The sequence below is a fragment of the Stegastes partitus genome, unplaced genomic scaffold (genome assembly GCF_000690725.1).
Source record: "Stegastes partitus isolate 25-593 unplaced genomic scaffold, Stegastes_partitus-1.0.2 Scaffold360, whole genome shotgun sequence".
Classification (NCBI taxonomy): Eukaryota; Metazoa; Chordata; class Actinopteri; family Pomacentridae; genus Stegastes; species Stegastes partitus.
In genome coordinates, this window is record NW_007578091.1 from 39,347 (window position 1) to 67,300 (window position 27,954).

Sequence of the window (27,954 nt, forward strand, 5' to 3'; positions counted from 1 at the left end):
GTTTCGTAGCTTAAATGTCAAATTTAACCGCCTAAATGTGAAGATTGAAGGGTTTCGTCCTGATAAGAAGTGGTGAGATACAATAAAAATGGGACAAGTTGGGCGGATGGACTTCAAGATTCCACGATTATCAGATGTTGACTGGATCAAACCATTAATCAATTAACCAGAGAAAGTCTAAAACATAACATTAGTGTTTTATATTCAACGTGTCGTCATTAAAATGCATGAAAGTGGTAACGACAACTTAAAATGTTGAGTTATTGTGGACCATAATGTGGAGCTGATTCTGAATTTCAAATATGTCGGGGAGTTTATTTCCATATTCAACATGTTCGGCTTACGTTAGTTTACACTTAGTAAAGAGAGCACACTCTGGGTCTCAGGCAATTCAACTTAAACACTTAACAAACACACAAGCGTGCAAATGGTCCTTCCTGACTTCGACGTAAAGTTATAACTCCTGTTTTGTGTTGTTGTGGTTAGAAAAGGGTTCAATTTAGTCAACTGAGCCCAAAAAGTTATCGAGTTGTTCAACTTTTGTGGCTTTAAAGGACAATGATCCAGTGTGACCAGTATACAGACACTTTTTGGACCAGTTTCCATATAAAACCCAACTTTAAATGAAGCTTTATTCAAACAACGCAACACCAGAGATGAAAAAAGAAGGACGAGAACATGTTGGGATGGTAGTCAGGCACTTGAATGTCCACTATCTGAGGTTTAAGACAGCGTGATACGATCTACTGGTTTGTCTGTCAGCTACAGAGACGCTGATGAAGCTGATGGTTTGTCCAACCAGAGAATATCTGCTCAAGCTGTGAGGATTCGCTGGAGGGAGGCTGGTTTGGCGCCCTCACCGAGGCCTTGATCTGAAGGCAAAACAGAATCGACCCATGTGGGCTTCTGTTGGTTGGCCACGAGAAAGATGAAGGACGGTTTCACTAGAATCGCGTTTTCAGCTGTGCAGATTGCAGATGTTGTGTTTGTCATGGATCGGTCAGTTAAAGAAGACACCGACGGCACAAAGCTGCCCAAAATGAAGCAAAAATCCAAAACAGGAAGCAACTGCACTGCATAAACTGAAGCAAGACACACATTGAAATCACAAAAAGGTTCAAAAACCTGGAGGCAGGAGAACAGGAAGTCGAACCGGGTGGTGAACAGAACTCTGAACTGATTGTGGAGATGCAGGTGAAGCCAATCAGGGCAGTTAGAAGGTGGAGAAAAGAGGGACGAAGACATTTCAGTGCATAAACAAATATACTGAAAGTGGTCATTTTCACAAATAAAAGTTTCACCCAAATCAGAGCTGGTCGAGCAGAAGGCCTCTCATGATCTGAGATGGAACAACCCACATTTAGGATTTATATTCTGACCAGAAATACAAAGGCAGCATCTAATGGCTCTTATATTTAAACACATATACAAAGAATTTAAAGGTGCTAACTAAAACCCAAAATGGTTGTTTGCAGAGGGACCTAAAAAATGTTTTAAAAGTCAGACACATCAGAGATGGTGATGCAGAAATTGCTCTAAAAACTTGATCATTTAAGATAAAATAACCCAAATGCAAGATTGAGCAACAACATAAAGGCAGGATGTATTATTTTATCATATTCTATCCATTCTTTTTAACATAAACTTACAAAATAAAAGTGCTAACTGGAATGAAAATTGGTTGTTTGCTGTAAAATCTGAGACGTTGGAACAGAAATTGCTCGAAAAACTTGATGATTCAAAACCCAAATGGAAGATTTATATAATGAGAAACTATATAAAGACAGGGTTTATTATTCTATCATATTCTATCCATTCTTTTTTAAACATAAACTTACAAAATAAAAGTGCTACCTGGAACCAAAACTGGTTATTTGCGGTGAAATCAGAGACGTTGCTGCAGAAATTGCTCTAAAAACTTGATAACTTAAGATCAAATAACCTAGATGTAAGATTTATTTAATGAGCAACAACATAAAAGGCAGGATGTATTACTTTATTAAGTCTATCCATTCTTTTAACATAAACTTACAAAATAAAAGTACTAACTGGAACCAAAACTGGTTATTTGCAGTGAAATCAGAGATATTGGTGCAGAAATTGCTCTAAAAACTTGATAATTTAAGATGAATTAATGCAAATGCAAGATTTATTTAAGGATGTATTACTTTATTAAAGTCTATCCATTCTTTTTTAACATAAACTTTCAAAATAAAAGCGCTAACTTGAACCAAAACAGGTCATTTTCAGTAAAATCAGAGACCTTGGAGCAGAAATTCCTCTAAAAACTTGACAATCTGAGACGGAACGACCCATTTCTTTGCACCAACGAGGTCCTCCTCTGTTCAAACCTGCAGCCTGGACTCTATTTCCCATGCTGCCCTGTGGTCCCTCCCCCCACATACCTCTGCTGTGCGCTCACGCTGCTCTGTGGGGATCCTGCACAGCACAAGTTGCCCCAAACAGCAGCAGCGGCGGCGGCGGCGGCAGCAGCGAGGCGCACGGCTACAAAGTTTCCCCACAGGAATGGACAAGTTCGAGAAGAGCGCATTTGTTTCCCACCTCGTCTCCTCGACCCGCACGACAACCAGGGATTGGATATAAGGAGCAGAACGCACCAGATTCGGGATCTTTTTTTTTTTTTTTTGGTTTTCTGAGGGCTGGTTTCTCACTTTGGATTGTTGGTTTGCGCTTCATCTGAAGAGAACGAGGGCTGTTCACTGCGCTGTGGGCACAAGAAGAAGAAGAAAAAATGCGTTCCTTTACGCAGCCTCGCAGTTTGGCGAGGTTTGCCGTGGTTTTGGTGCTGTTTTTGAGGCTGGAGCGTGGATCCGGCGCAGGGACGTGTCCCCCTCCCTGTGCGTGTTTTGGGGAGCTGGTGGACTGCAGTCGGCTGAGGAAAGGCCAAATGCCAGACGCGATCCCGGACTGGACGGTCCAACTGTGAGTCCACATAAAGAGCCTCCACACTTAAACTTCCTTTAGTGTCCTTCATGTATTTGTTGGTTATTTTAACACTTTTACGCGTCTTTTCTGCGTCAAACAAACTTAAAAACACCAAAAAACGAGCGTGACATTGTAGAGAAAGCTCTTTAAATTGACTTTTCTTTGATTTTTACGCATATTGGCCGTCACTTTATGGCTCCAGAATGCCATAAAAACCCCTAACTTGTTGGTTAAATCCGACTTAATACCTGCCCATTAATCCATTGGTGTCTCCTATAATAGGGTTTATTCACCCTGCTGGTCCTGAGGCCAGCAGGGAACCACAATCAGGCTATTTTTTTTTTTTTTTTACACATCAATGTGCCTTTTGTCAGCTTCACCAAACCCTCTGTCTTAAAAGAAACTAATGAATTATGACCAAACCAAGCAGCGCCTGCAGGTATTCTGTTGTTTCTTGTGTCTTTGTGGGTTGGAAGGAGCCACAGGTGCTAGAAAGTCATTGTATTAGTTATAAAAACACAGTTAATAAGGAGGAAAATCACCAATTAGAGCCTTCATATTGCCAATAATTGCATCCACAGTGTTGCTGCTGTCCTGACGGTGTGGTTTCGTGCAGCTTTTTGTTTGCAGCGTTGCTTCTTCAGCCTCCAGATTTGAGTTTCTCACACCCCGAGGCCTTCGCAGCTCCTAAATCAGAAGCAGCTCTGGACTGTTTCCTGGAGTTATGTCTCCGTTAGTTTGGCTCTGAGGAGCTCAAAGTTCCTCCTTCTTGTTGTTCTTTAATGTTCCTCGCCGTGTTCTACTTTGCAGATAATTATTCTTGCTGGATTTTTATTGCCAGAGTGCTTGGATTTTTTATTTTTTATACTCTCATGTTTGAGGCACTTGATTCTGCTCTGTTGAATTCACTTTTTCTCCCTTTTTTCCCTGAAATGTGCTGCTCTGGAAACTTGACGTTTGCCAGAGAAAACAGACCCAGCCTGAGCCTCATAACCAAAGGCCTCGCTCGTCCAAAGAAAATGAGGAGGAGAAGAAAAAAAAAAAAGAAAAAAAAAGAGTTCCACATGGGGGGAAAAATTCTTTTCACTCTGGCATGCTAATTTACGAGTGGCTCTCCAGCACATCTTAAACCCCTTAAACCGCCCGAGCCTTTGTTTTCCAGCACCCCATTATTTCTGCTGAATTAGCAACACCAGAGCCAGCGATGGTACTGATTAAGGAGGAGCGTGGAGGATTAGTTCGAAGCACAGAAAGGGAAAAAAAAAAAAAAAGGGAAAAGGGGGGAAGGAAGGAAGGAGAAAGTAGCAGCAGGAGGAGGAGAAGAAGAAGAAGAGCATGAAGAAGCAGGATTAAGCCAGCTGGAGATTCATTCCAGGGTTTAATACCTTGATGATCATTTCAACTCCAAAACAACTTTTAATAAGTGAAAACAACTGTGTTCGTGGCATTTTTTAATGAAAAGAGAACGTTGAGTCACACAATAATATGAAAAATAACTTAATCCAGAGATGAATTAACTCAAATTTGTTTCTTTCTGACACTTTGGAGTCACATTTGTTTGACGAGTTAGCACAAATGCTAATAATAAAGAGATTTCTGTGCTAATTTGCTGCTATTTCAACTAATTACTAGATGTTCTGGAGTGTTTGTAGCTAATAGGAGTCCTAATGCTCTGTTCTGTTAAACAGTATGAGCATTAAAGTTAAAAACACCACAAGATTGAACTTTTTAAACGCAGCATACATGAAGCACAACCATAGTTATAGTGAACAGAAAGCTCTGCTGAAGTTTTGCCAACTTTTGTCAAAGAAATGTGATGTTTTTAGGAGAAAGACTGAAGTTTGTTTGATCAGCTAACAGTATGTCAGATGAAAAATATGAACAAGAAAATAACAATAGTGAGAATGTCATTGGTTTGTATTAGAGCCCAACAGATGCTTGATTTTTGGGGCCAATACCAATTATTTTTAGAAAGTAAAAGTCCTTTTTTATGGCCATATACAGTCGTGAACAAAAGTTTTCATAGACGTGTAAAGACCATCTTGAGTTTCCAGTAACTCTGAATTTTCTTAGCTGGAATCATTGCAAATAAACAAACATGGTTCTTTTATAGATTTATTAAGGGTCCCACTGGATTAAAAATAAGCAACTTAAATCATGTAGGAAGTTGTATTAATCAGATTTACGTCGTGGCACGACCTCTTAACTTCTCGTGAGCGATTCCGATTGGCTACAGCTGGTGACTCCTCTGAGTTTTGGAAAATAGTGGGGTCGTTGATTATCAACTATCCTGCAGTGTTATTCGCAAACTAGGTAGTAAATTACAATAAAGACACCGCTTGACTCCGCACGTGCTCTGCTGCATGCGCTGCAGGCAGTAAAGTTAGTAAAACCAACCCTAACCCCCAAGCATTTTTATTCTACGTCATGTTGTATACTATAAAAAGTTTTTTAGCAAACCAACACCTGAGGAGATATATTGGTTGGCCAATCAGTCACAGACATATCTGGTGTCAACATATTTATTTTCCCGCAGATATGACAACTTTTTATGGTACAGAACATAACGTAGAATAAAAATGCTTGGGGCAGAGGTTGGTTTTACTAACTGTACTGCCTGCAGCACATGCAGCATGGTCGCTGCTTATTAACCGTCTTGCAATGTTGTAAAGACGCCGCTTGACTCCGCACGTGCTCTGCTGCATGCGCTGCAGGCAGTAAAGTTAGTAAAACCAACCTTAACCCCCAAGCATTTTTATTCTATGTTACGTTCTGTACCATAAATAGTTAAATATGTTGACACCAGATATGTCTGTGACTGATTGGCCAACCAATATATCTCCTCAGGTGCTGGTATGCTAAAAAGCTAATGCTAGTTTACTAGCTGAATGCTAGTAGGCTACAGTTTTTTGCACTTCAAAATCACAACAGCTGTGGTCATTATTAAAAACAGACCAAACTACCACTTGTGTTTTTTTAACCACAGTTTACTCTTAAAGATTCAGATTTACTTTTAATATCTTTATTTCCAAACCCATTCCTGCTACTGAGAAGCACTTATCAAACTGATGTCCCACTAAAACATTAGTGACAGCTCTAGTAGCCTAAAGAGCAGCTCATTCATTCACTTCTTGGACGTCTGATAAGGAAGTCGTGCCGTCGCCTTTCCAGCGGGGCGGCCGATGCAGGCTGCAGCCTGTTCGCAGCGTTCACGGCGTTATCTCGCTCCACTCAGAGCCTGCTTTGTGAGGGAAATGGAAGTGTCAGGGCTACTCAGGGTTTATCTAGGGAGTATGATAGGACACCTTTCCCATATGGCCCCCAGCGCTGGAGCTACAACAACAACAACAACAACAACAACCAGCTGTATGCTTGGAGAGCAAATGGAGCAAAACTCTGGTTGAGCCTCTTCCTGAAACTTTCCACCAAAGAACAAAAACAGGCCCCCGAAAACTGGACAGGGGTGTTTCAGACGTACGAAAGGCGTCCCTCTCGCTTTTCCCGGCATTGTGAATACATTACCAGTTGTAGCTTCTCCCCCCCTCGTCCTCCTCCCAGAGCTGCTCCATGATGGATTCCAGATGAGGGAGGTAAAGGAGGGAGGAGGGGAGGTGTAAAAAAAAAAAAAAAAGAAGTGTCTGGCACCACAGCGTTGATCGTGCGCAGCAGCGTCAATAACTCCACCGCTTTATGGCGCACGAGGCTCCGCTCGCCAGACTTCTTTTCTTGAGCTGCTTTTCAAAAAAAAAACACAGGCAGCAGCGAAAACAAGAGTCTGGCCCCCAGTGAGCCGCATCCAGAGCAGGATCCAGAAACCGAGACCCAGACCAGATCTAATTGAGCAATATTCAAGAGTAGAACGCAGACAATAAGCAGCCTGTGTTCCCATCCTTCTAAACATAGAACAAACGCTCTGGCCGGGTTCTGATCACTGGAGGTTTCTGAGGTCCAGATATCAGCGATGTTTTAATTTGGTTTAACCTTCTTAAGCCTCGAGCGATTTCTGTTCTGGGTTTTTTTTTGCTTCTGGCACATTTTCACTCAGTGTGGGCTCATTTTTAAAGTCCTGCACCTCTATGGAAACAGGGCTAGAAGTAGATGGAGCTCAGGAATGTTTTCTATGGAGTTTGGCGCAGTTTAATGCGAGAAATCATAAAAAATAACTTGTTTTAAATTTAAATTTAAAAACCTGGAATCCTGTACATTTTTCCAAGCGCCCACCAGCACTGGAAGAAAAATGATTCTGCTCACTGTAGATATTTTTCTATTTACTCCCCACTTTTCTACATATTTAATTAATTTCTCCTCTGTTTTTACACGTCCTGCAGTTCAGCCGAAAAGTCTGACTTGTCGTCACGTGACTGTCAGTCGTAGCTCAGATATACGAATGTGAAGGTTTTGGCCATTTTGCAGAATCTATTTATTGCACATTTTTTTTTTGTGAAATGAAGTGGATTTGATGAACTGTCACAGCTTTAAAGCTCAGATTTTGGTCGGCTTCCCAGACGAAACCAAACGTTACACATGCTTAGTTCAAAAGCTGTCAGAAAGCTGAAAATCTGACAATTCTTCCTGTTTTTATGGTTCCTGGCTCTGATAAATGGTGTAATTTTGGCGATTTTGTAAAAAAATAATAATAATAACACGCCTTTCAAAGCTGACAGCGGACGGTTAATGCTTCTAGGTTTGATTTAAAGGTTTGTCAATGTTAAAGTCAGAGCAGGAATGTGATTAAAACAAGTCCAGACACCAGGAAGAAAAAAGAAAGACTATTGGACCAGGACTTGGCCGGTTATTTAAAAGTTCTGTTGATTTCGCTTTGCGAGTTTTGGCCTTTTTTCAACACGAGAAGAATTCTGCCCCTCAATAACTTATCAGCTTGTCTGTTTTGGCCTGGATCTGTGCTCAGGCCTGGATGTGAAGTGAGCAGTTCTGGCCCGAGCCTTTACAAAGAAAGGACGGGAAGCCAAACCCGAGGCCCTTCACTTGTGAAGGAGCAGGAGGGGGTTTGAATGTGAAGCAGTTTGTTTTGGAGCTCACACTTTCTCGCGTTGCTTTGTGCGAAGCCGTCCAAAAAGCTAAAATTAAAACCAGTTGACGGACTTTTTAAAGACGCTTCACGGTAACTTCGGGGTGACGGAAACTATATATTTTCTTTTCCTCAAGTTTTCCGCCCGTGTCAGTAAATCTGGTCCATGCTCGTTTCTCCAAGCGTTGTGTTTTGCTTTGTATATCTTACAACCTTAACCTTGTGCAGTTTAATTACAGCCAATTTTCTTTGATCCACTTCCACCGTTCGCAGCGTTACGGCACAACAACACCGAGAATTTGTGTGTAATTATGTTTGTCGACCTTAAATGGAAGACCGGAGCAGTTGAACTACATGGTGTGTACTTTTCCCCCTTAATTTTAACTTCTTCTCTCTTTTTTTTTTCTCACGCAGGGATCTGAGCCATAACAAATTGCAGGTGCTTGACAGCTCTTTGTTTTCCAACCTACAACATCTAAGTGAAATGTAAGTACGCCTGCTGTTTTCAACGCCTTTCTAGAGTAAACACAGGATTTTTCCAAAGCAGCCTTCTTTTTTTTTTTTATCTCCATCCGACATGCGGCTGTTTTCTTTTTCAGAAAGCTGAACCACAACGAACTGGAGGCGATACCAGATTTGGGCCCTTACGCTTCAAACATCACGACGCTCATCCTGTAAGTAAAACTCCCCCCTCTTCTTCTTCTTCTTCTTTTTAAAACTTCTAACACTGGGTTCTCACCTCGGCTCGGTCTGGAGGGTAATCCTCCGGCCGGGGCTGTCACTGCTGGTTAAAGCAGCGAGCTGGGAAGTGGTTCCTCCCCTTTCCTTCCCTCTGGAGAGCAACGGATTCGACTGAGCTGGTTCCCAGACGGAGGAACATGGCAGTCGGCCCCAGACGGGTCACGTGGACGAAGACAAATGCCATCAGCAGAAATGGAAATATTGTGCTTGGTGGCTGCTGTCGGTGTATTTTTAACCTGGAGGTAGTGACGTGATGCTGGAAGGAAAAAAGAAATCTGCCCGAAATCCAAATTTGGCGATTATTTTTGAGTCTGTGTGGCCCTTTTACGAGTGGAAACAAGGGAGTTTTTTTCTCTTTATTTCTGCCTATCAGCTTATTTAATCCCACTTTTGTGCAGCAGAAGTGCTCACAGTGAGCACAGTTCACTCCTGCTGACAGATTCAATGCAAAACCGTTTGACTTGTCATATTTGATCCCCGTCAGGCTTCAACCAAAACATCCTCGAGGAATATTGTTTTGCAAGACGTGCTTTAAGAACAACACCAGATATTAGTGCGAGAAACCTCAACAATTTTATTTGCCTTCTGCGGCGTGTCTCTGAAAAAAAAAAAAAACCCGAGCGACGTGAGGTTGTTGTGGAAGAATGTGCCCGACTCCCGGCTAGATGAGGCGTATTCCTCATCAAGCCTCGACACGACGCTGTGCGGCAGCCGCAGGGCGCGCAGTCAATCGACAATTTGTTTGCAGGTTTAAGCGCAGGAGTGTCGCCTCCAGCTACGAGTTCATAGAGAAACACGAGCAGGACGGAGTTTTTTATGTGAAGGAAGCTCCGCACACCTTGCAGGCTGCGTTTTTACGGCGTCTTCGTGGGAGATTTTGTTTGAAATTTTGCATCCTTGCATTGCTGTTTCTTATCATTTGTTCCACATAAACCAACAATGTGTGAATGGCTGCATTGTTCCCGTCATGGTCATAAAGAGGCCAGAGGTTTCATTTGTACAAATGCCATGCGAGCTGTCCAAGTACCCCGAAGCATCTCTGGAATAAAGTGCAGCACAGATTCGATTCCAGACTTTCCAAACCATAATTTCTTTATTTGATTTGAGGATGTTCGGTTGGGTTTGACCAATGTTATGTCATAAATGTTAACTGCCAACCTTTGGACATCGACTACAACTTTTGTACTTTGAGTTACAAAATGACACAAACATAGATCTAACAAACAACATTAATTTAGAGAAACCGCTCGATAAAAAAGAGGCTGGAAGCATGAAGAGACGCGGCTGATGTTCGGATCTTTGGGTTTGCATCAGAGCCGCTGCTAATGTATGTTAGCTACCTGATGTTTCTTAGCTGTGAATCAGGAGTAACTTAAGAATTCAGGAGTTCCCATAAGAGCAAAGTGCCATACTTTTTAAAGTGAGACTATTACAGAGAAGACTGATTAAGTCGATGGAGCGGTTCAGTTATTTAAAAAATGTCTAGCGCAACTTTGCAAGTGGTCGCACCAAGAAAAGTTGCAGCAGAAGACTATCATACAAACAGTGTTTACAAAGGCTAATGTTAGCATGTTAAGCCAATGTGGCTCCTAACCTCTTGTTGTGATGTTTTGGAGTGGTTGGTGTATTAGAATGGCTCTTATGACATGGTATGTCTTTGTTAAGACCAGTTCTTTCCTGAAGATGTAAATGTACCCCACATGCATTAAGATGAGTTGTAGCAGTTGTAGATCAATTTTAGCTGGATGCTGCTTTTTAATTAGGTACCAAGAACTATAGAAGTTTAGCGGTTCTAGCAACCAAATGTTGGTTATTGTGACTCCTCTAAAGTATATTAAATGTATACTTTAGAGGTTTATATGCTCGAGCCTGCTGTATATATCGGTTGGGCGACGTTATCAACTGATATTGTCGTGTCATGCTGTCCGATACATAGGAAATCTTGCTTTTACAAAACTTATTGCAGGAAAAATATGTTTGGGGTAATTTAAAAATAGTGTCATCACATCGTTTGTCAAGCAGAGCAACTCCATTGTTTACAACCTTCCCAGCACCGTCTGCAGCACATGTAGCAGAGCACCTGTTACAGCTGAGCAGACAGCGGTGCGGCATTAAGCTTGTGAATTCAACGTTTCATTCTTAAGAAGAAAGCCAATGCGTTACAATTACCTAAAACTTACATGAGCTCACTTTAATGATATAGTCAAAAGAGCCACAAGCTGCTGAATGACACAAGACATGGATGCTAGCTTGTTTTAAGATTAAAAATGGAGGAGAGTTGAAATTTCATTATGTGTTTTGAAAGTAAAGAAACTCATTTATGTGAAAATGTAACTCAGAGGAATCACCAGAGTAGGTGGTAAACATTAGGAATAGTGGTTCTTAGTTAAAGCTAACTTGTGCTAGCTACTCACAAGCTTTAACTAGCCCTTTAAGCTAATAGCCTCAAGCTAGGAGCTACAGTTTATCGTCACAGAGTTTTGTTTCACTAACAGATCATTTATCAAACTGTCACAGCATATAATTTGACAGCAGAGTAATATCGGAAAACTTCTAAAAACCTCTTTTCTGTCCCGAAGAACAAAGCCGCCTTAAAAAGCATCACATGTAAACATACAGAACTATCAGCAGCTTTGACTTGTAAACATCAGTATTACCCTCAAAAACAGCCTAATCTGTCAGACGGCACATTGTGGATCCTTCACTGCCGTCAGCGAGTGAAGTTAGAAGCATAATTCATGTTTAAAAAAGCCAACATGAAGAAAACACGGAGGAAAGAAGAAAGTGAAATTCACACTTGTTCACTCACACACACACGATCTTCAGTTTAGGCGTCGCAGTTCGAGTTTTCTCTCCAGTGGAACATTTTTCCTGCATTTCTCTCCCTCCTTCAGTTTCTCCGAGCTGTGAGGGTTGTAAAGAAGAAGAAGAAGAAGAAAAAAAAAAAAAAAGACCTCAGGGTATCGAATACCACTTATTCAAACAGCCGGTCAGACATAGCGGCAGCTCTCGCCGACTTCTTTGACCTCGCAGCTCCGAGTAAAAACAAACGGCAATAACCCTGCAGCTGGTAGTAATTGAGTCGTGATCATCTTAATTAATTGAACAATTTCCCAGGAATTTATGGAGGGGGTAAAACCCCGCCGCCGCTAAATCCCTCTGCCTGTGTTCGAGGAGGGTTAAACAAATGACCGTGGAGATTCCAGGTTTGATTAGGTGTAGAAGGAGGCGAACCTCTCGGTATGTCTGCGGAAAGATGCCCAAGGTGGGACTTACAAACCAAAACAGGAGCGATTACGGTCATTTTCCGTGACATTTTCCTAAGAAATGTGTGTGCTGGTGTTGATGAAGAGCTTCATCTTCTGTTTGGTTGCTTTTGATGAATCAAAAATAGTTTAACCTGTTTAGAAAATCCCAAGATGATCCCTTTACATCCACTGTTTTCGTCCAACCAACCATGTAGAAACAGGATTTGACTGAGATGGTTTTTCTTCAGGGTCGATACTGGTAACCGATATTTTTAACTAAAATTTGGAAATACACAAATTCCACTAAAGAATTAACTGTTTAAATGTTTGATTAAGAGAGAACTTTTCAACGTTTACCCTTCTGTGTTGATCGGCTGTTGCTTGTGATGCACAACCAATCAGATGTTGCGAGACCACAGAGTAGAGTTTTTAAAAGTAGTGATGCTGATATTCGGAAAAAGGCTAAATGTTGACTCCAATAATCGGCCAGGTGGCAAACTGGTCGACCTCTACATAAAACACAAAGGTATATATTTAATTTGCTAGATGTGTGAGTTAACCCTGTAACCCCACAACCCAGCAGCAGGTTTGAAAAGCATTGTTACTTAGATTTCCAACTTCCCGATGGTCATTGAACTACTCATCTAAGCTTCAGAATGGCTTTGTTCCACATGTCTCATTTTACTAACCAGATTCTGTAAAAACAACTAAATATTCTGCACGACTTGACATAAACATGAAGCCATTAGCGACTCAGCTGTGATCAAGAGTCACATGACGAAAATTTAGGAAATTTTCGGCTGAACTTCAGGCAGTGTTTACACAATACGGATCAGAGACAAGTATGAAAACAAATTCAAAATATAAGTAGTAAACTATAGCATGTAGACTCAGCTTTTCCCCCATTATTGGCAATATCTGTAGGCACTCCAAAATATGTTGTACAGGTCGATTCAAGTTTTTTTTTAGGTTTTGTAAAATGAGCAACCAAAGAAGTTAAGCTTAAAATTTTCCTTGTTTATGATTCATGGCATTAAAACTTTATCACATTGCACTAAAGACGATGACTTCCTGTTGCAGTGAGATAAACATGACAGGAACTAAAACTCACCCAGAGTTCAAAGGGTTAAATTAACCCTAATTATACATTGATTGAATAATTGTTTCATCACTACATTAGATCTGCTGTTCTGTGGGAATGAATCACTGAACAGTTAGCGATCAGATGTAGAAACGAGTGCCGCTTGCTCAAACTACATTTTTATTAATAGAAGATGTTAAAAACAAAAATGTCTGCCCCACCCACATTGTTTGATTGACAGCTGGTTTCTCTGGTGTGCAGAAACACCACCGTAAAAAAAAAAAAGAAAAAGGGCCCTTCCACATTTTTTTCCGTAAATAACCCCAAAGCTCTTCAGTGTTTCAGGCCCGTACAGAAACAGTGGATGTGAAGGTCCTTCGGTTCACATGTTAATACGATCCTCCAAGCAGCCGGCGCGTTGCGATGATCAGCCATTTGAGTGAGATATGTGCGCCGTTTAATATGGCGTCTCAACAGCGAAACGCAGCGCTGGTTTTCATTACAGGCGCCACTGCAGAGAGAGGGAGTCATCAGATGGCTTCTGAAAACTCTGTTCTTTTTCCAATAGGAAATACCACACACACATACGAGCACAGACACACCACGAGCGAGACACTTTTAGAAGAAAAGAAGAAGAAGGAAAAAAAGAGACGACTTTCCATTTAAACAGCCTCCGCCATTAGAAGTATTATTCGCCGCTCGGTGGACGTGCCTGAAAACAAAAACAACAAAACGCAGAGGCGCTGGTGATTATGCAGAACTTGTCGGCGCGTAAATGTGGTCGGCTCGATGGCGGCTGAGGCCAAAAAACCCTATGGAGTTATGCGAGGGAGCTTTTATTACACTCACATTTTGTGCATTCAAGCTCTTAGAGGAAAGTCTGGAAATGTGGGTGTAGAAGAAGAATTTAGTAGCTTGTGCTTTTTAAAAACTACCAGAAAAACATGCGTAGCAAACATAGCTGCACAACAGTCCGATAATAAGTTCTCATCGGTGCTGAAGATGCCTCGGGCTGCTATTGACACATGCTTTGGCCTTCCCATTGACTTCCACAAACAGCAGCAAAGCCCCGCAACCGCACTGGTAATGGCTCCATAATCACATCAAATTGGATGAACAAATTTGAAGTGTGCGCAGTTGAAGTGCACAATGCTCGGTCTGTTTGTGTGTGGAGAAGAGCCGCTGAGTGGCAGCGAGGAGATGTGGGGAGGGGGAGAAAAAAAAAAAAAAAGGAAAGCAGGAGGGTTTGGAGCGAGTTTGTGCAATCGTCTGGGCATGCAGAGGTAAAGATTGTGGCGGAGTTTGTCCTCAGAGGTAATGTTTCCTCATGCAAATCGACCGTATGAATCAGAAATGGCCGAAACCATCCAGGGTCCGTCTTATGCCGTATACCAAACCCCTTCCCCTGTCCGACTTTCCCTCTGAGTAAAACTGGAAAGACTGGTTCTGTCTCACCGGGCGGCCCTCCTTCTCTCAGCGACCAGTCGGGGGAACATGAAAACTGAGATACAGGTGGTGTGCGGCACTTTTGTTTGGGACCTGAGGGCTGTGGTGCATGGAGAGCCCTCTGCAAATCTCCAAACAAAAGAGCTGCCTGTGCCGTTTTTATTGGAGACAGCGAGCCAAGATGTTTTCCTCAGGGCCCGTAGTCCTGTACTTACTGCGGACCACAAAATTCAGCAACAAGTTCGGGTTTTTCAGAACCTTACCAGGACGAGAAGCTGAAGTTCCTCCACCAAACTCCATTTAATGAGAAGAATTTGAACCTGCAGTGGCTTTCGAGCTCATGCTTCCAGTCAATACCCAGCAGCTCCGGAGGCGACTGTCTGTCTGTCTGTCCGTCTTCATCAGTTCACAAAGTTTCGCTCCAACGTCCCGCCAGCTTCTCCCATCCGCCTCCCCTCGAATCGCAAGATTACGAAAATGTGCGACCCTGTTTCCGTGCACAAATATCGAAAAATGGGTCAGTGCTACCGAGCGGGCCTTTGAGTGGAATCGAGACGTCTGGCTTTCACAGCAGCGAGGTGCCGCGTTAGAAGATTTAACTGAACAACTGAGCATCTTCTGAGAACAAAAGTCTTGCTGGAGGCAAAGTGACGGGTTGTAGCCGGTGCCTGATTTGCATAGCGAGCGTTGAAACCGGTATAGAAACAATATTTGATGTGCTGTGACACCTGCCACTCGGTTGATTGACAACAATCGCACATTAACGGCACCGCATCCCAAATTAAACCTACATTATAAAACTGCCCTAGTTTTTTTTGTTGTTGGTTTTTTGACGGCTGCTGGAAGAAGGAATCAGAAAAACCAACATCTCCCTGGTCAGCAAGGTGTAGCTGGAGGCGGGTGGAGAGGGGGGGACTGTAACCATCGCAATGAATACTGAAAACGAGGCCTGTAGTCTGGTGCATCGGAGGAACTGCCCCCCTCCTCTGCGCTCTCTGCTGCCGAGGCTCATGCACAAAGGGGGCACTGTACAGGCTCTGTTTATAACTAAGCAGTCCCTGCACTGCAATTTAGGAGGCGTGCAGCTCAGGAAATTGCTGGCCTCTGCCGGGGCATGCTTTCACTGAGGGAATGGTATTCATCAGCCAAGTAATTGGCAGGTTACTTTTTTAAATACCTTGTTGGTAATTACCTTATAAACAAAATAACACATCGCTAAACAGAAAGGTTGTTTGGCGCGAAGAGCGGCGACATTAATCGTATCGAACAATTTGTTGGCTTTTATGAAATATGCATACAACATGAGCAAAAAAAAAAAAAGGACGGATGACAGACTTTCGCTCTGGGTGGTAAGTTTTAGCTTTACAAGCGCGTGAGAGTTTGTCATTTTTTAATACCGCAGCCTAATTTAGGGACTCGACTGTTTGTATATGTGGGAACATGAAACTGTTGTGCACCACTGGGCAAATACACAGTATTTTGGTAATTTATTGGAGCAATGGTGTCTGTATTTTCAGAGCAAACAACAGGATCACCAGGATCTCGGAGGAGCAGCTCAGGCCTTTTCTCGCCCTGGAAACGCTCGACCTCAGCAACAACAACATCGTGGAAGTCAAGGCCAACTCCTTCCCCGCTCTGCCGCTCAAGAACATGTGGGTGTTACGATCGTCTTCGTGTCTTAAAATATCTCGGCGGATGTGACCAGTAGTTGCTGTAATACTTCTGCTGTCGTTAAATCCTTCAGGTTCCTCAACAACAATCGGATCTCCTCTCTTGAGACCGGCTGTTTCACCAACCTGTCCAACACGCTGCAGGTTCTCCGGCTCAACCGCAACCGTCTCTCCAGCATCCCGGCCAAGATCTTCCAGCTGCCCAACCTCCAGCATCTGTAAGCGCCATCACCTCACCGTCAGGGTTACAGATTCTATTGTTTTTCTTCATGCAACCCCAATTTCAGCTTATATTTCGTTGTCCTGCTGCAAATTTGAACTACTGACTGTACTTAAAGCAAAAAGTTGTGTCTAATCAAGATCATCTGATAATTCAGTTCTGGGGCAACACTTAAATATTTCGAAATGTCAGCATCATTGAGGACACAGAAAAGGCTTCGACATCAATATTTTCAACCAACAAAAATGCTTTTTTTAAACCTTCTGTTCATTATAATCTATGTTTCTTGCGTATTGTAATTGATTGAAGTCCAAAGGCTTCCGAAGTTTTGGGAGAATACAGTTTATTGAAATAAGATGAGATGTTGATTTGGCTGTTTAGGCGGAAAACAGTTGTTTTGCTGTTATTGAAGCCCAGTTTGCTTTGATTGTGACCTTCAGCTAGTTGGTGTTTTTGGGTCAAGTGTTTCTCATCTTCCTTTTTGACAATGCGGTTGGGGAGGGCTCTGGCTCAGGTGGTAGAGCTGGTTGTCCTCCAATTGCAAGGTTGGCGGTTCGATCCCCGCCCCTCCACAGTCGAAGTGTCTTTGGGCAAGAACCTGAACTTGCTCCCAATGTCGCCATTGGTGTATGAATGTGTGTGTGAGAAACACATTGTAAAGCGCTTGGTATAAAAGCGCTATATAAGTGACCATTTACAACACCCTTAAGGGGTTCTGTGGGGTTCAGGTCAGGTGAGTCGGCTGGCCAATCGATCACAGTAGTACCGTAATCCATAAACCATTTAGTCGTAGTTTTGACATCGTGGATAGGTGCTAAGTGCTGCTCAAAAAGGAAACCGGCATCTCCATGAAGCTTGTCAACATATGGAAGCATGAAGTGCACTAAAATCTGCAGGTAGCCAGCTGCGTCGACGTCTAGAATATAATAAATGTATTAAAGTACTTAAGACAGGTGTGTTATTAATTGCACTCAAACACAATCGTCTGCTTTATGTTTGTTTGCATTCTGACACTCTTTTCCTTTGTTTTTCAGGGAGTTGAGCAGAAACCGTGTGCGCCGGGTGGAGGGCCTGACCTTCCACGGCCTTCACGCTCTCCGATCCCTCAAGATGCAGAGGAACGGACTCAGCCGCCTGATGGACGGAGCTTTCTGGGGCCTCAGCAACATGGAAGTCCTGTAAGCTGAAGTTTTTTTTTTTACAAGCGATGAAAGTTCTGCGCTTCCACTTTGATCCAATGTGAAGTTTTTTTTCTCGATGCGTGTGTCTGCAGGCAGCTGGACTACAACAACCTGACGGAGGTGAGTAAGGGCTGGCTGTACGGCCTGCTGACTCTGCAGCAGCTCCACCTCGGCCACAACGCCATCAGCAGGATCCGACCTGACGCCTGGGAGTTCTGCCAGAAACTCAGCGAGCTGTGAGTCCACCTTTTCATTTTCTCCCCCTCTGCCTCTCTCTCTCTCTTTTTGCCCTCCCTCTCGTTATTCCCTCCTCACTTTCACATTCACACTCTGAACTCCCAACACTTCGCTGTGTTGCCCTCTCCTCCTCTGCGGCGCTCCCGCCTGCCCTTCCTCACACTCCAGTTCCCCCCGTCGCCGATCCAAACACAAAGCTCCGTCTCTTATGCCCCGCCAGCCGGTGCCAACATTAAAGCACTGCCAGAATATTACACACCCCTTTGCCTCCTTTCTGCTCGACTGTCGCCCGAGCCAAAACATTGACCTCCAGAAGTCCCGCCGCCACTCCATTATTAGTTGCACTTTCTTCCCCTCCCCTTTGAAATACCCACAAACTCTGGCGATTTCTCAACCCGTCAGCCCACGTTCCTGGAAGCAGATTGGATTTCCTTTGTTGTGGCCGTTGTTTACAGCAGCGTTTGGAGCGTTTAGCGCAGATAGGCTGTTTTGTTTTTTTCCCTCTTTTCGCCTCTCTGGCTCTTATCGCATGAACCTGAAGGTAAACAAGCCGCCCGTGGGCTGCGAACTGTCCGGCTATCTGATTTTGGTCCCATCTAAGTTTACTTTACCCAGAATTATTTGTTTCGCAATTTCTCTTTGGTTGCAAAATTCAATTTTGTTAGATTTTTTGTAGGTAACTTGAGTCTGGAAATGTGAGTTTTATCCACAGATGTTTGTCTAGAACTGTGTCCTCTTGGTCTTTGATGTTTGTTCGTCCAAAGTTCAGATTTTGTTTTTAGTGTAGTATACTGGTATAGTAGTAGTAGAGCCTGTGGTGTGTCACATTTGACTCTGTAATGTTGAGATAAAACAAAACAAGTAAAAGAACAAGTTAAAGGCATGTTATTGTCAAAGAAAAAAGGCAGAATTGCACGTTTATCACAGTCACAAATTGGATTTTTAGCTTTTCGTTGGTCTTTGAACCTAAATTATCTGGAAGTTTCAGCCTAAAATTGAGATATTAATTAAAAATCACTTAATTCTGCATGTCTGATTTTAAAAGTGGCTAAAAATAAGTGTTTTTTACGAACTAGATTGTGTAAAAAATGTAATATTCTGTGGTACTTGGCACAACAGTGACACTCGTTAAAGTTTCCAAAGACTTAAGATTTAACAGTATGGGAGTACGTTAAATTACCACAGAACCAAAAGGTGGTTTCAGTTTCTGTAACATATACAAGAGCAGCATTAACACAAGCACCAGTTTACTTCTCTCCTGCTCTCTGTGCTCATATATACTGATTTTAATACAACACGGTTCCCAGTAAAGTTGTTCTGTTACATGTTTTTCTGTTTCTGTTGTCAGTAAGCAAGAACAAATACGAGGAAGTAGATTAATTGACTAATTGGTGAAGCAGTAGATGGAATAACGGTTTGAGGCAGCCCTGATATGTGTGCTAATGTGCTAATGCTAACGTTCTGATCTTCTCTGTTTCCGTCCAACAGCAACCTCTCCTCCAATCATCTGGCCAGACTGGAGGAGTCCAGCTTCGTGGGCCTCAGCCTGCTGGACGAGCTCCACATCGGAAACAACCGCGTGAGCTTCATCGCAGACGGAGCTTTCCGTGGCCTCTCCAACCTGGAGATGCTGTAAGTTATGTTGTTTTGCTGCAGAGCGCCACGAGGCTTAGAACGTTTTCTTTAACGTAAACAAAACATGGTTACAACTCCTTTCTAAACTTCTAACTTCGGCCCCAAAAAGAGACTAGCGGGTTTGAAAAGTTGCCAACCATTTGTCAGAACCAGAAACTGCAAAAACTGAAAGAACTGCTGGGTTCTTAACTTGCTGACGGTTCTTGTAGTTAGCATGTGTGACTTAACTGGAAATTTAAACAATCCATCCATCCATCCATCCATCCATCTTCTCCCGCTTGTCCGGAGTCGGGTCGCGGACAAAACCTAAGCTTGTAATTAATAGGAATTATTTTATTCTATGTGCCTTATTCATAAAGTCACAAAATAGTCACTAAATAAACCAGAACAACAACAACAACAACAAAAATCAGCGCTCCTCAACACAATTATGACGCCATCAGTGATTTTAGCAGCAACCAAGAGACGAAAATTCAGAGAATATTAGAACTTAAAACAGAGCAGAAACACATCTAAGTGCTAAAATATCTATAATATATAGATCTACCTTTTTTCAGCTGTGTGGTCTTGAAAAAATGTTGATTCAAGTTCGTTTTTGTAAAGTAAGTAATCAAAGAAATTCAACTTTATTTTCAGCGATGTGTTGCACCACATTTTTGAGTTCTTTCTACGTCTAGCCATCACTGCCCGTATACTGCAGTGAAACATGAGCCTACAGTGAGTAGAAATGTGTTTACTAGTTCAGAGGCTTTTGGAAATCTGATAAAAATCTGGCGAAACAAAGGCATCGTGAAAGAATTTGGGAACAACAGCAAAAGACCACAGTCTGTGTGAAGCTTTACGACTGAATATTTGGTGTTCCCGCTGACATCAAGTGTACCTACAAATCCATATGCTGCCCCGTCGGCCCTCCCAGACCCTTTAAACCCACCACCCCCACCCGCACCACCACCACCACCAATCCTCTGCCTGAGTGGAAATATCCTGCCTGATTTGTTTTGGGGATGTGAAATGGATTACTGCGTTGAGGTCTCTCCGCACACATAAAAAAACCTCCGAGAGGCACAAACCCCCGACCTCAACAACCCCCCCAAAAACCTTCCCTTCCTCCACCCAAAACCCACCTCCTCCTCGCCTGCTTCCACCATCCACCCTTCCCCCCTTCTGTTCCCACAGCAAGGCTCCGTAACATGTCCATCCCCCCCAACCCGATTGGGACTTTTTAACTGAAACCAAATGTGAGCTGGGCTGCTGAGGTCATGGTAGGGCAGGTGTGCACCAAGGTGGACATGGATTGCTTCAGGGCTTCAAACCCGCCACCCCCCGCCCCCGTCGCCCAAACACACACCCTTCCTCAATTTCAATCAGCCATAGCCAGGCATGCTGAGGAGGAAAATAACTGTTTGAAAGCATTAAAGCAGCTGAGGGGATCAAAGGAGGCAGTTTCTCTGGGAAATTCTTGGCTTTTAGCGACGCTCGTACTAACGCTGTGTATTTAGTTGTTTGGTGTATTTTTCTTTCTGTGGATAGCAGGATAAATGTCTCCATATTTTTTTCCAGTTTGGTAGCAGAGAAATGTTTCAGGGAACATCAACAGTTGGTCAGCATCCCTCAGAATCAAAGGGCAAGAGCTTCTTTTGTAGATTTGCTATTTGGATGGGATGTTTAGCGATCGTACAGGAACGCAGCCGTTGAAGCAGAGGCAAATGGGGCAATTTCTCTCCCCGCATTCGTAGTAGTTCTGTTGTTGGCCTAACTTTACGCAACACTAAATGGAATTTCACTATTCTTACGACATAAAGAAGTCTAGATTTAGCAATAAATGATTAGTTATAAGTGCTATCTGCCAGGTTTGCTAACAGAATTAACTGACGAAGCTAATGGTAGGTTGCTAAAAGTGAATCTGAGACTAAAGCGTAAACACATGTAGCCTGACACTGGGGATAATAATTTAAAGTGAGAAGATAATAAACTCTAAAAAACGCTCAATTTCAGTTCAGCCAGCACAACCAGGAGTAATATGAGTGTTTCAGAATGAGTGCCTTTGATTATGCTAACCTGTTAGCTTGTCACTGTTTGGTCGTTCGGACATATTTTATGAGGGATTAGATTCAGTTTTTGGAATTTTGGGTTACTTGTGTGTGAAACTTACTGTTATTGCTGACCATACCCCTTTTTCTCTTTCACAATTTAGTCTAAATGGGTAATTTGTTAGCAAGCTAATGCAGCTTTGTAGCTTCAGTTAGCTGGCTATGATTTACACCTCACAGTTATTGAGTGTAAATATGCTAACTGTTTTTTTTTCTAATTGTTTTTTAATGTGATTTTAAACTTTTGTAATGTAAAGATCTTAGTAAATACTTAAGTTAAAGCTAGGCTAAATATTGTCAACAGTAATTATAAGTAATTAAGTATCCCTTATTATCTGTTCGAGCAGTTAATGTATTAGCAAGCTAATGTTAGCTTTACTTTCTTCTCTCAGTTAGCAGCATTTACACCTGGTGGTAACTGAGGGTGAATATTTACTAACAACAAATTTCTAAGTACAAACAAGTTTGTGTTGCAGCTTATTTTAATGTCACGAAAAGTAAATCTTACCTGAGTAAACACTGAACTAGGCTAAATATTTTCCACACTAGTATCAATATTAGCTAGCCTGATATTGTTTGGTCAGTTATTAGCAATTTCATTCAGTTTCTGCAATTTTAAGTTTCTTGTTTGTGTATTTTTACAAACAGCTGCTCCAGTCAGCTCCACAAAGTAATCTGGGGGGTCTACTCAAAGGCATCTTGGGAAAAGTTGTGGTAGTTTAAAAAAAACAAAAAAACAAAAACCATAACATGTGTTTAATATCACATTTTCACAATGTCAGACTCCTTTGAGGCTTATCACGTACATATTTTAATTGCATGCAGAGTATATTTATCTGCTTAAATGAAGTTTCAAATGTAGCACACATGTGAAATTGCAGCGCTTCCTTGTAAAACTTTTTTTTCCCTCTACACAACACAGAAAAGCCATTGCAGACTTTTAAAAGCGCCGCAAAGGCCAGGAAGTGACTTCCTGTATAGGCACGGAGCCGCTTTGAATATAATTTTAACGTCTCAAGCATTTTCCCCCTCACACGAAACGTAAAGCCGCATAAAGTTTTATTAACATCGCAAGCGCAGTTGTTTTCTGGGTGTGGGTTTTTTTTTTTTTAACCATGTGGTTTGTCTTTGTTTCTTCTGAAAGGGACCTCCAAAATAATGAAATCTCTTGGACCATTGAAGACATGAATGGGCCGTTCTCTGCTTTGGACAAGCTGAAACGACTGTGAGTTTGTGACCAATCACGGTTTGATTTAATGGAGCAAAATAAGGTCAGCGAGTAAAAGTGAAGGTTGGGAATTGATCAGACGTTTGTCGTTTTCCCAGATTTCTGCAGGGGAACCAGATCCGCTCGGTGACCAAGAAGTCTTTCTCCGGCCTGGACGCGCTGCAGCACCTGTGAGTCGGCCTCGTGTTTCACTGATTGTTTCCAAAAGTTTGAGCTGTAAACTAAGCAGGGTGAATCACACAAAGACATAGAGGCTGTTTGTTAGAGCCGTGCACCCAAACTGTCTTCTCCCATTCCTCCACTTTGATGTGGAATCAAGAAAAAACTCCGCCATTAGTATCTTTACGTGTGTGCCAGACTGTATCGATCACCGAGGCAAGTGGAGACGGCGATGTGTGTGCATGAAAGTGTGTGTGTGACTGAGCAACAGCTGCATTTGATTCTAATTAGAGTTTTTTCCCAGCCGTTGCCAGAGCTCAAAGCAGCCCAGAGTTGGGCCTCTCTTGATTAACACAGCAAACTGCTGCCCAGAGTTTTATTGTTCTGGAGCCCAGACCTTTTTTTTCTTCCCTCGATTGAAGTTTTTGCAGCCTTCGCTCCACAGGGCTGATGTCGGCAGAAAAAGCTGCCATCTTTCTGTTGAGGATCTTAATTTTCGTCTCTCTTTTCCCTCCGCAGAGATTTAAGCAATAACGCCATCATGTCCATCCAAGCGAACGCCTTCTCTCAGATGAAGAGCCTGCAGGAGCTGTGAGTGTAATCATGTTTAAGGACGGTTTCGGTTAGTGCTTCAGTGTTGATGTGGGACAGAACACCAGGTGAAACTTATTATGGTTTGCTGAGAAAGTCAGCACCAAGCAGTGCTTACTTCAGTGTTAATAACGGGTTCACAGTTTCCTTTGTCTGCTTCCATTAAAGGGTGGTATCCTCTAAAACCTGAGTGAGGGAATCTTTACATTTCTCAACATTAATGCCACTTTGTGACAAATTACATACTGTTACTTGACAAAAAATGTTTCCTGGAGAAAACTAGTGTTTTTTGGGGTTTTTTTTTGCATTACAAAGTCGTGCACCTTTATGTAAAAAGCACAAACATGGCTAAAAGTAAAGCTGTGTGCAATATAGCAAAATTATGCCATAAATCGTAAACAAATGAAACAGAAAGTTTCTTTTCTTACTTGTTCCATGCTGGTCTCCTATCTGGTCTGTGTAAACATTGCCTGCAGTTCAGTTGAGTTCAGCTGTACAGTCCTTAAATTTTTTGCACGTGACTGTTGGTCACAGCTGAGTCACTGGTGGATCTCGGTTATGCTGAGGACTGCAGAATTTTTTGGTCTGGTTAGACCAACCTCTTTATTTTTGGCTATTTTGTTAAAGAGACGTAGAATATAGCGATTTTGATGAAAATCCAAGTTACAGTTTCAGGCTCTGATATATGGTGTAATTTTGGCAATTTTTTAAAAAGAAAACATGCCTCTCGAACCCGCCGGTGGGTTTTGGGTTTTGGAGAGTTTTAACGTTTCTGGTATCTTCTCCCCTTGGCAGGCGTCTCAACACCTCCAGCCTCCTGTGCGACTGCCAGCTGAAGTGGCTTCCCGTCTGGGTGGCAGAACAAACCTTCCTGCCCTGCGTCAATGCCAGCTGCGCCCACCCGCAAATGCTGAAGGGCAGGAGCGTGTTCACCGTGAGCCAGGAGGATTTTGTGTGTGGTGAGTGATGCATTCACTCGGTGTAACACCTTGACACACACGTAGCGTCACGTCTCAGAAACAGCCATTTATCCAGGACTGCTTTTCCATTTACAAACTGACCCAGATTGTTGAGTATTTTCCTCGCGGACTCCTGGACAAACTAATGAGTCTTATAAGGGAACGTGATGGAAATGTACTAAGTCACTAAGTTATTCCCCTCTCAGGGCCTCATATGCACCCAATTTCACATAAACTTAGAGATGTACATTTAAAACCAGACAAATCATGTAAAATAGAAATGCTTATATCTCAATTTTCCCTTTCCACCCAGATGACTTCCCAAAGCCTCAGATCACCGTGCAGCCGGAGACCCAGTCGGCCCTCAAGGGCACCAACGTGACATTCGTCTGCTCTGCAGCCAGCTCCAGTGACTCGCCCATGACCTTCGCCTGGAAAAAAGACAACGAGGTTCTGAATGACGCAGAGATCCACAACCAGGCCCACCTACGGGTGCAGGGAGGCGCAGGAGGTGAGACAGAAGTGACGGAGTATACGACCACCCTGCAGCTTCGGAACGTGGAGTTCTCCAGCGAGGGGAAGTACCAATGTGTCATCTCCAACCACTTTGGATCGTCTTATTCCACCAAGGCCAGACTCACTGTCAACAGTAAGTCTGGAACGGGATTAACCCCTTCCTGTGTCTCGCTAAAGAAGTCCTTAGAATGCTTGTTGGGAGTCTTTAGCGCTCCAATAATAAGGTCCTTTTCCCCATTTGCAGTGCTCCCTTCCTTTACCAAGATGCCCATGGACTTGAGTATCCGTGCTGGAGCGACGGCGAGGCTGGAATGTGCTGCCGTCGGTCATCCTTCGCCTCAGATCGCCTGGCAGAAAGATGGAGGCACCGACTTTCCCGCTGCCCGTGAGCGTCGCATGCATGTCATGCCAGAGGACGACGTGTTTTTCATCGTGGATGTCAAGACGGAAGACATCGGCGTTTACAGCTGCACGGCTCAGAACACAGCTGGGGCTATATCTGCTAATGCTACGCTAACTGTTCTAGGTGAGATACAGCACTGTAGAAAAGTTCCATTTTAGGTTTGAAGGCTTGTATGAGCGCCGTATGTGATGAACGTACCAATCATTCTGATGCTGTTTAGTTAGTGTCATTAATCTAGTCTACTGGTCTTCCTACAGAAACACCTTCCTTCTTGCGTCCCCTCATGGATCGCACCGTGGCCAAAGGTGAAACCGCAGTCCTCCAGTGCATTGCTGGTGGCAGCCCTCCACCAAGGCTGAACTGGACCAAAGACGACAGCCCACTGGTGGTGACCGAGCGCCACTTCTTCGCAGCTGCCAATCAGCTCCTCATCATCGTTGACGCCGCGGAGGCAGATGCGGGAAAGTACACTTGCGAGATGTCCAATGCGCTGGGCACAGAGAGGGGCAACGTTCGGCTGGCGGTCATACCAAATCCCAACTGCGACTCCGGAGTGCAGGGCGGCGTCGGGCTCGGGATTGTGAGCGGAGCAGGATCTGACGATGATGGGTGGACCACAGTGGGAATCGTCATCATAGCAGTGGTGTGCTGCGTTGTTGGTACCTCTCTAGTTTGGGTGGTCATCATCTACCACACCCGGCGACGGAATGAGGACTGCAGTGTCACCAACACAGGTTGGTGGCGCTTTGTTTGGTGGATTCCTGCTTGTTCTGCCTGTTAACTGTAAAAATGAAAGTGTGATGTAACCCAATGTCTTTGTGCTCCAGATGAGACCAACCTGCCTGCCGACATCCCCAGTTACCTGTCCTCCCAGGGCACGCTGGCTGACCGGCAGGATGGCTACATCCCATCTGAGAGTGGCAGCAGCCATCAGTACATGGCATCGTCAATGAGCGGCTTCTACCTGCAGCCTAAAGACATGAACGGTAAAACACCTGCCCATTTTTCGTTGTCTTCAACTTGAAATTAGAACATTTTTCTTACTTGACGCTGTTCCTTCACCCTTACAGGTCTTTGTCAACTGGATACAGGAAGCGAAGCAGACATGGAAGCAGTTATTGATCCTCTGCTCTGCCATTATCAAGGTCCAATTGGGTCACTGCTCCGCCGCGATAACATGTACTCCACTGACCCATCAGAGGTTTTCACAGGTTTGTAAAAATCTCCCCTCCTTTTGAGTCTAGAACAAAACTCCCTGACTGTACTTGAAGTACCTAATTTCCATTTTTCACCTTCAGGTTGTTCCATCGACCAAAAGCCCGTCTGCATCGACTCCTACAGCGGCAGCCTGAACAACCCTAAAAGGAGGGATTACTTCTTGTCCGAGCATTTTGACCTGTGCTCCTCCACTGTCCTGATGCAGCTTCCCAACGCCAGCCTGCTTCACGGCCCCTCCCACCAGCAGAGCGACCGCCGTCCATCCATGGAGGAGACAGATGTGGTCGACTACGGGAGACCTCACGAGTGTCTTTCTCCCTGCAACACCTTCATGGGTAGGTCTTCAATCGATGTTTTTTTTTTTTAACTTTGTGAACGTTGCCTGTACTTTGGTCTGACTTCCTTTCCCACCTTTCTCACTCAGGCACATTTGGGAAAGCTCCCTGGAGGCCTCAGCAGGACCTTTATCAAGGATTCAGCCCGCCGTCAGTGACGCATAACGGAATAACTCTGCATGAGAACCCTTACGCTGCTCCGGATGCAGATTCAGACCACGAGGACAACTGTGTCGACAAGGACTCTTCATCAGAGCAGAGCGTTTACGAACATCCATTCGACAACAGTCGGACTGATCCAATGACACAGCGCAGAACGAGCACTTAGCCGAGTGACTGAGCTCCTGTCTGCTCTTGTTTTTCATGAAGAGGACGACCAAAACGATGAACACTTCTACCTCACTGAATGGACACTTTTGCAATAACGGACTCCTCAAATGTGCAACGAGTGAATGTAAAGGACGATTTGATGTTCCTGCAGAAACTGAAAGGAGTATATTAACAGCTGTTCTCGGAGGACGCAGCTTCAGTTAAATAATACAGATGAATATATGCATTTTTTTATATAAAGTTTATTATATTTTGTAAATTGTATATAAACAGATTTCATTATTTTTGCTTACATTTTGTGTACGAGTATTTTGCAGCCTATTCAGTTATTCCAGCTTTGAATGAAGCAATGTTTTGCACATGTGTAAACAATAAAAAAACAAAACACCTTAACGTGTGCTGCCACATTTCATTTAAGTGATACGAGTGTTCAGCGAGGCTTCGTCATGCGGGAGAGAGGTATTACAGATTCAGTGGACATGCTGGGGAGTTAAATACTGGCCTTTTAGAGCAGAACCACAGACCGCCAAGGACGGTGCAGGTCTGTCATCAGTCAGCCCCCCCACACAGAGGACGCTTAACTGTTTAGTATCATGCCGGGTTCAGGTAGGGCCGGACAATCCCGCAGCGTTATTGACTTTACCCAACATTTACTGACTTTCACTTCAGAATATGTAAGAAATAAGTAGAA

The 27,954-nt window shown here is 43.4% G+C and overlaps 1 protein-coding gene across 1 annotated transcript; it reads left to right on the top strand.

Annotated features, from left to right (window-relative positions):
- Positions 1-2,453: 2,453 nt before the first annotated feature.
- Positions 2,454-27,656, top strand: lrig3 (leucine-rich repeats and immunoglobulin-like domains 3). Its single transcript, XM_008284462.1, has 19 exons — positions 2,454-2,943; positions 8,390-8,461; positions 8,575-8,649; positions 16,009-16,143; positions 16,236-16,379; positions 17,416-17,559; positions 17,655-17,798; positions 19,288-19,431; positions 22,669-22,749; positions 22,851-22,922; positions 23,431-23,502; positions 24,298-24,461; positions 24,775-25,110; positions 25,222-25,503; positions 25,638-26,114; positions 26,208-26,366; positions 26,451-26,591; positions 26,679-26,933; positions 27,023-27,656. Exons 1-19 carry the CDS (start codon positions 2,753-2,755, stop codon positions 27,259-27,261), a joined length of 3,327 nt encoding a protein of 1,108 aa, XP_008282684.1. The 5' UTR covers positions 2,454-2,752; the 3' UTR covers positions 27,262-27,656.
- Positions 27,657-27,954: the final 298 nt, after the last annotated feature.

Coding starts and splice junctions, on each gene's coding strand:
- lrig3 (XM_008284462.1), top strand. CDS start 2,753: ATGCGTTCCTTTACGCAGCCTCGCAGTTTGGCGAGGTTTGCCGTGGTT. Junction 8,650..16,008: donor AACATCACGACGCTCATCCT/GTAAGTAAAACT, acceptor CTGTATTTTCAG/AGCAAACAACAGGATCACCA. Junction 17,799..19,287: donor TGCCAGAAACTCAGCGAGCT/GTGAGTCCACCT, acceptor TCCGTCCAACAG/CAACCTCTCCTCCAATCATC.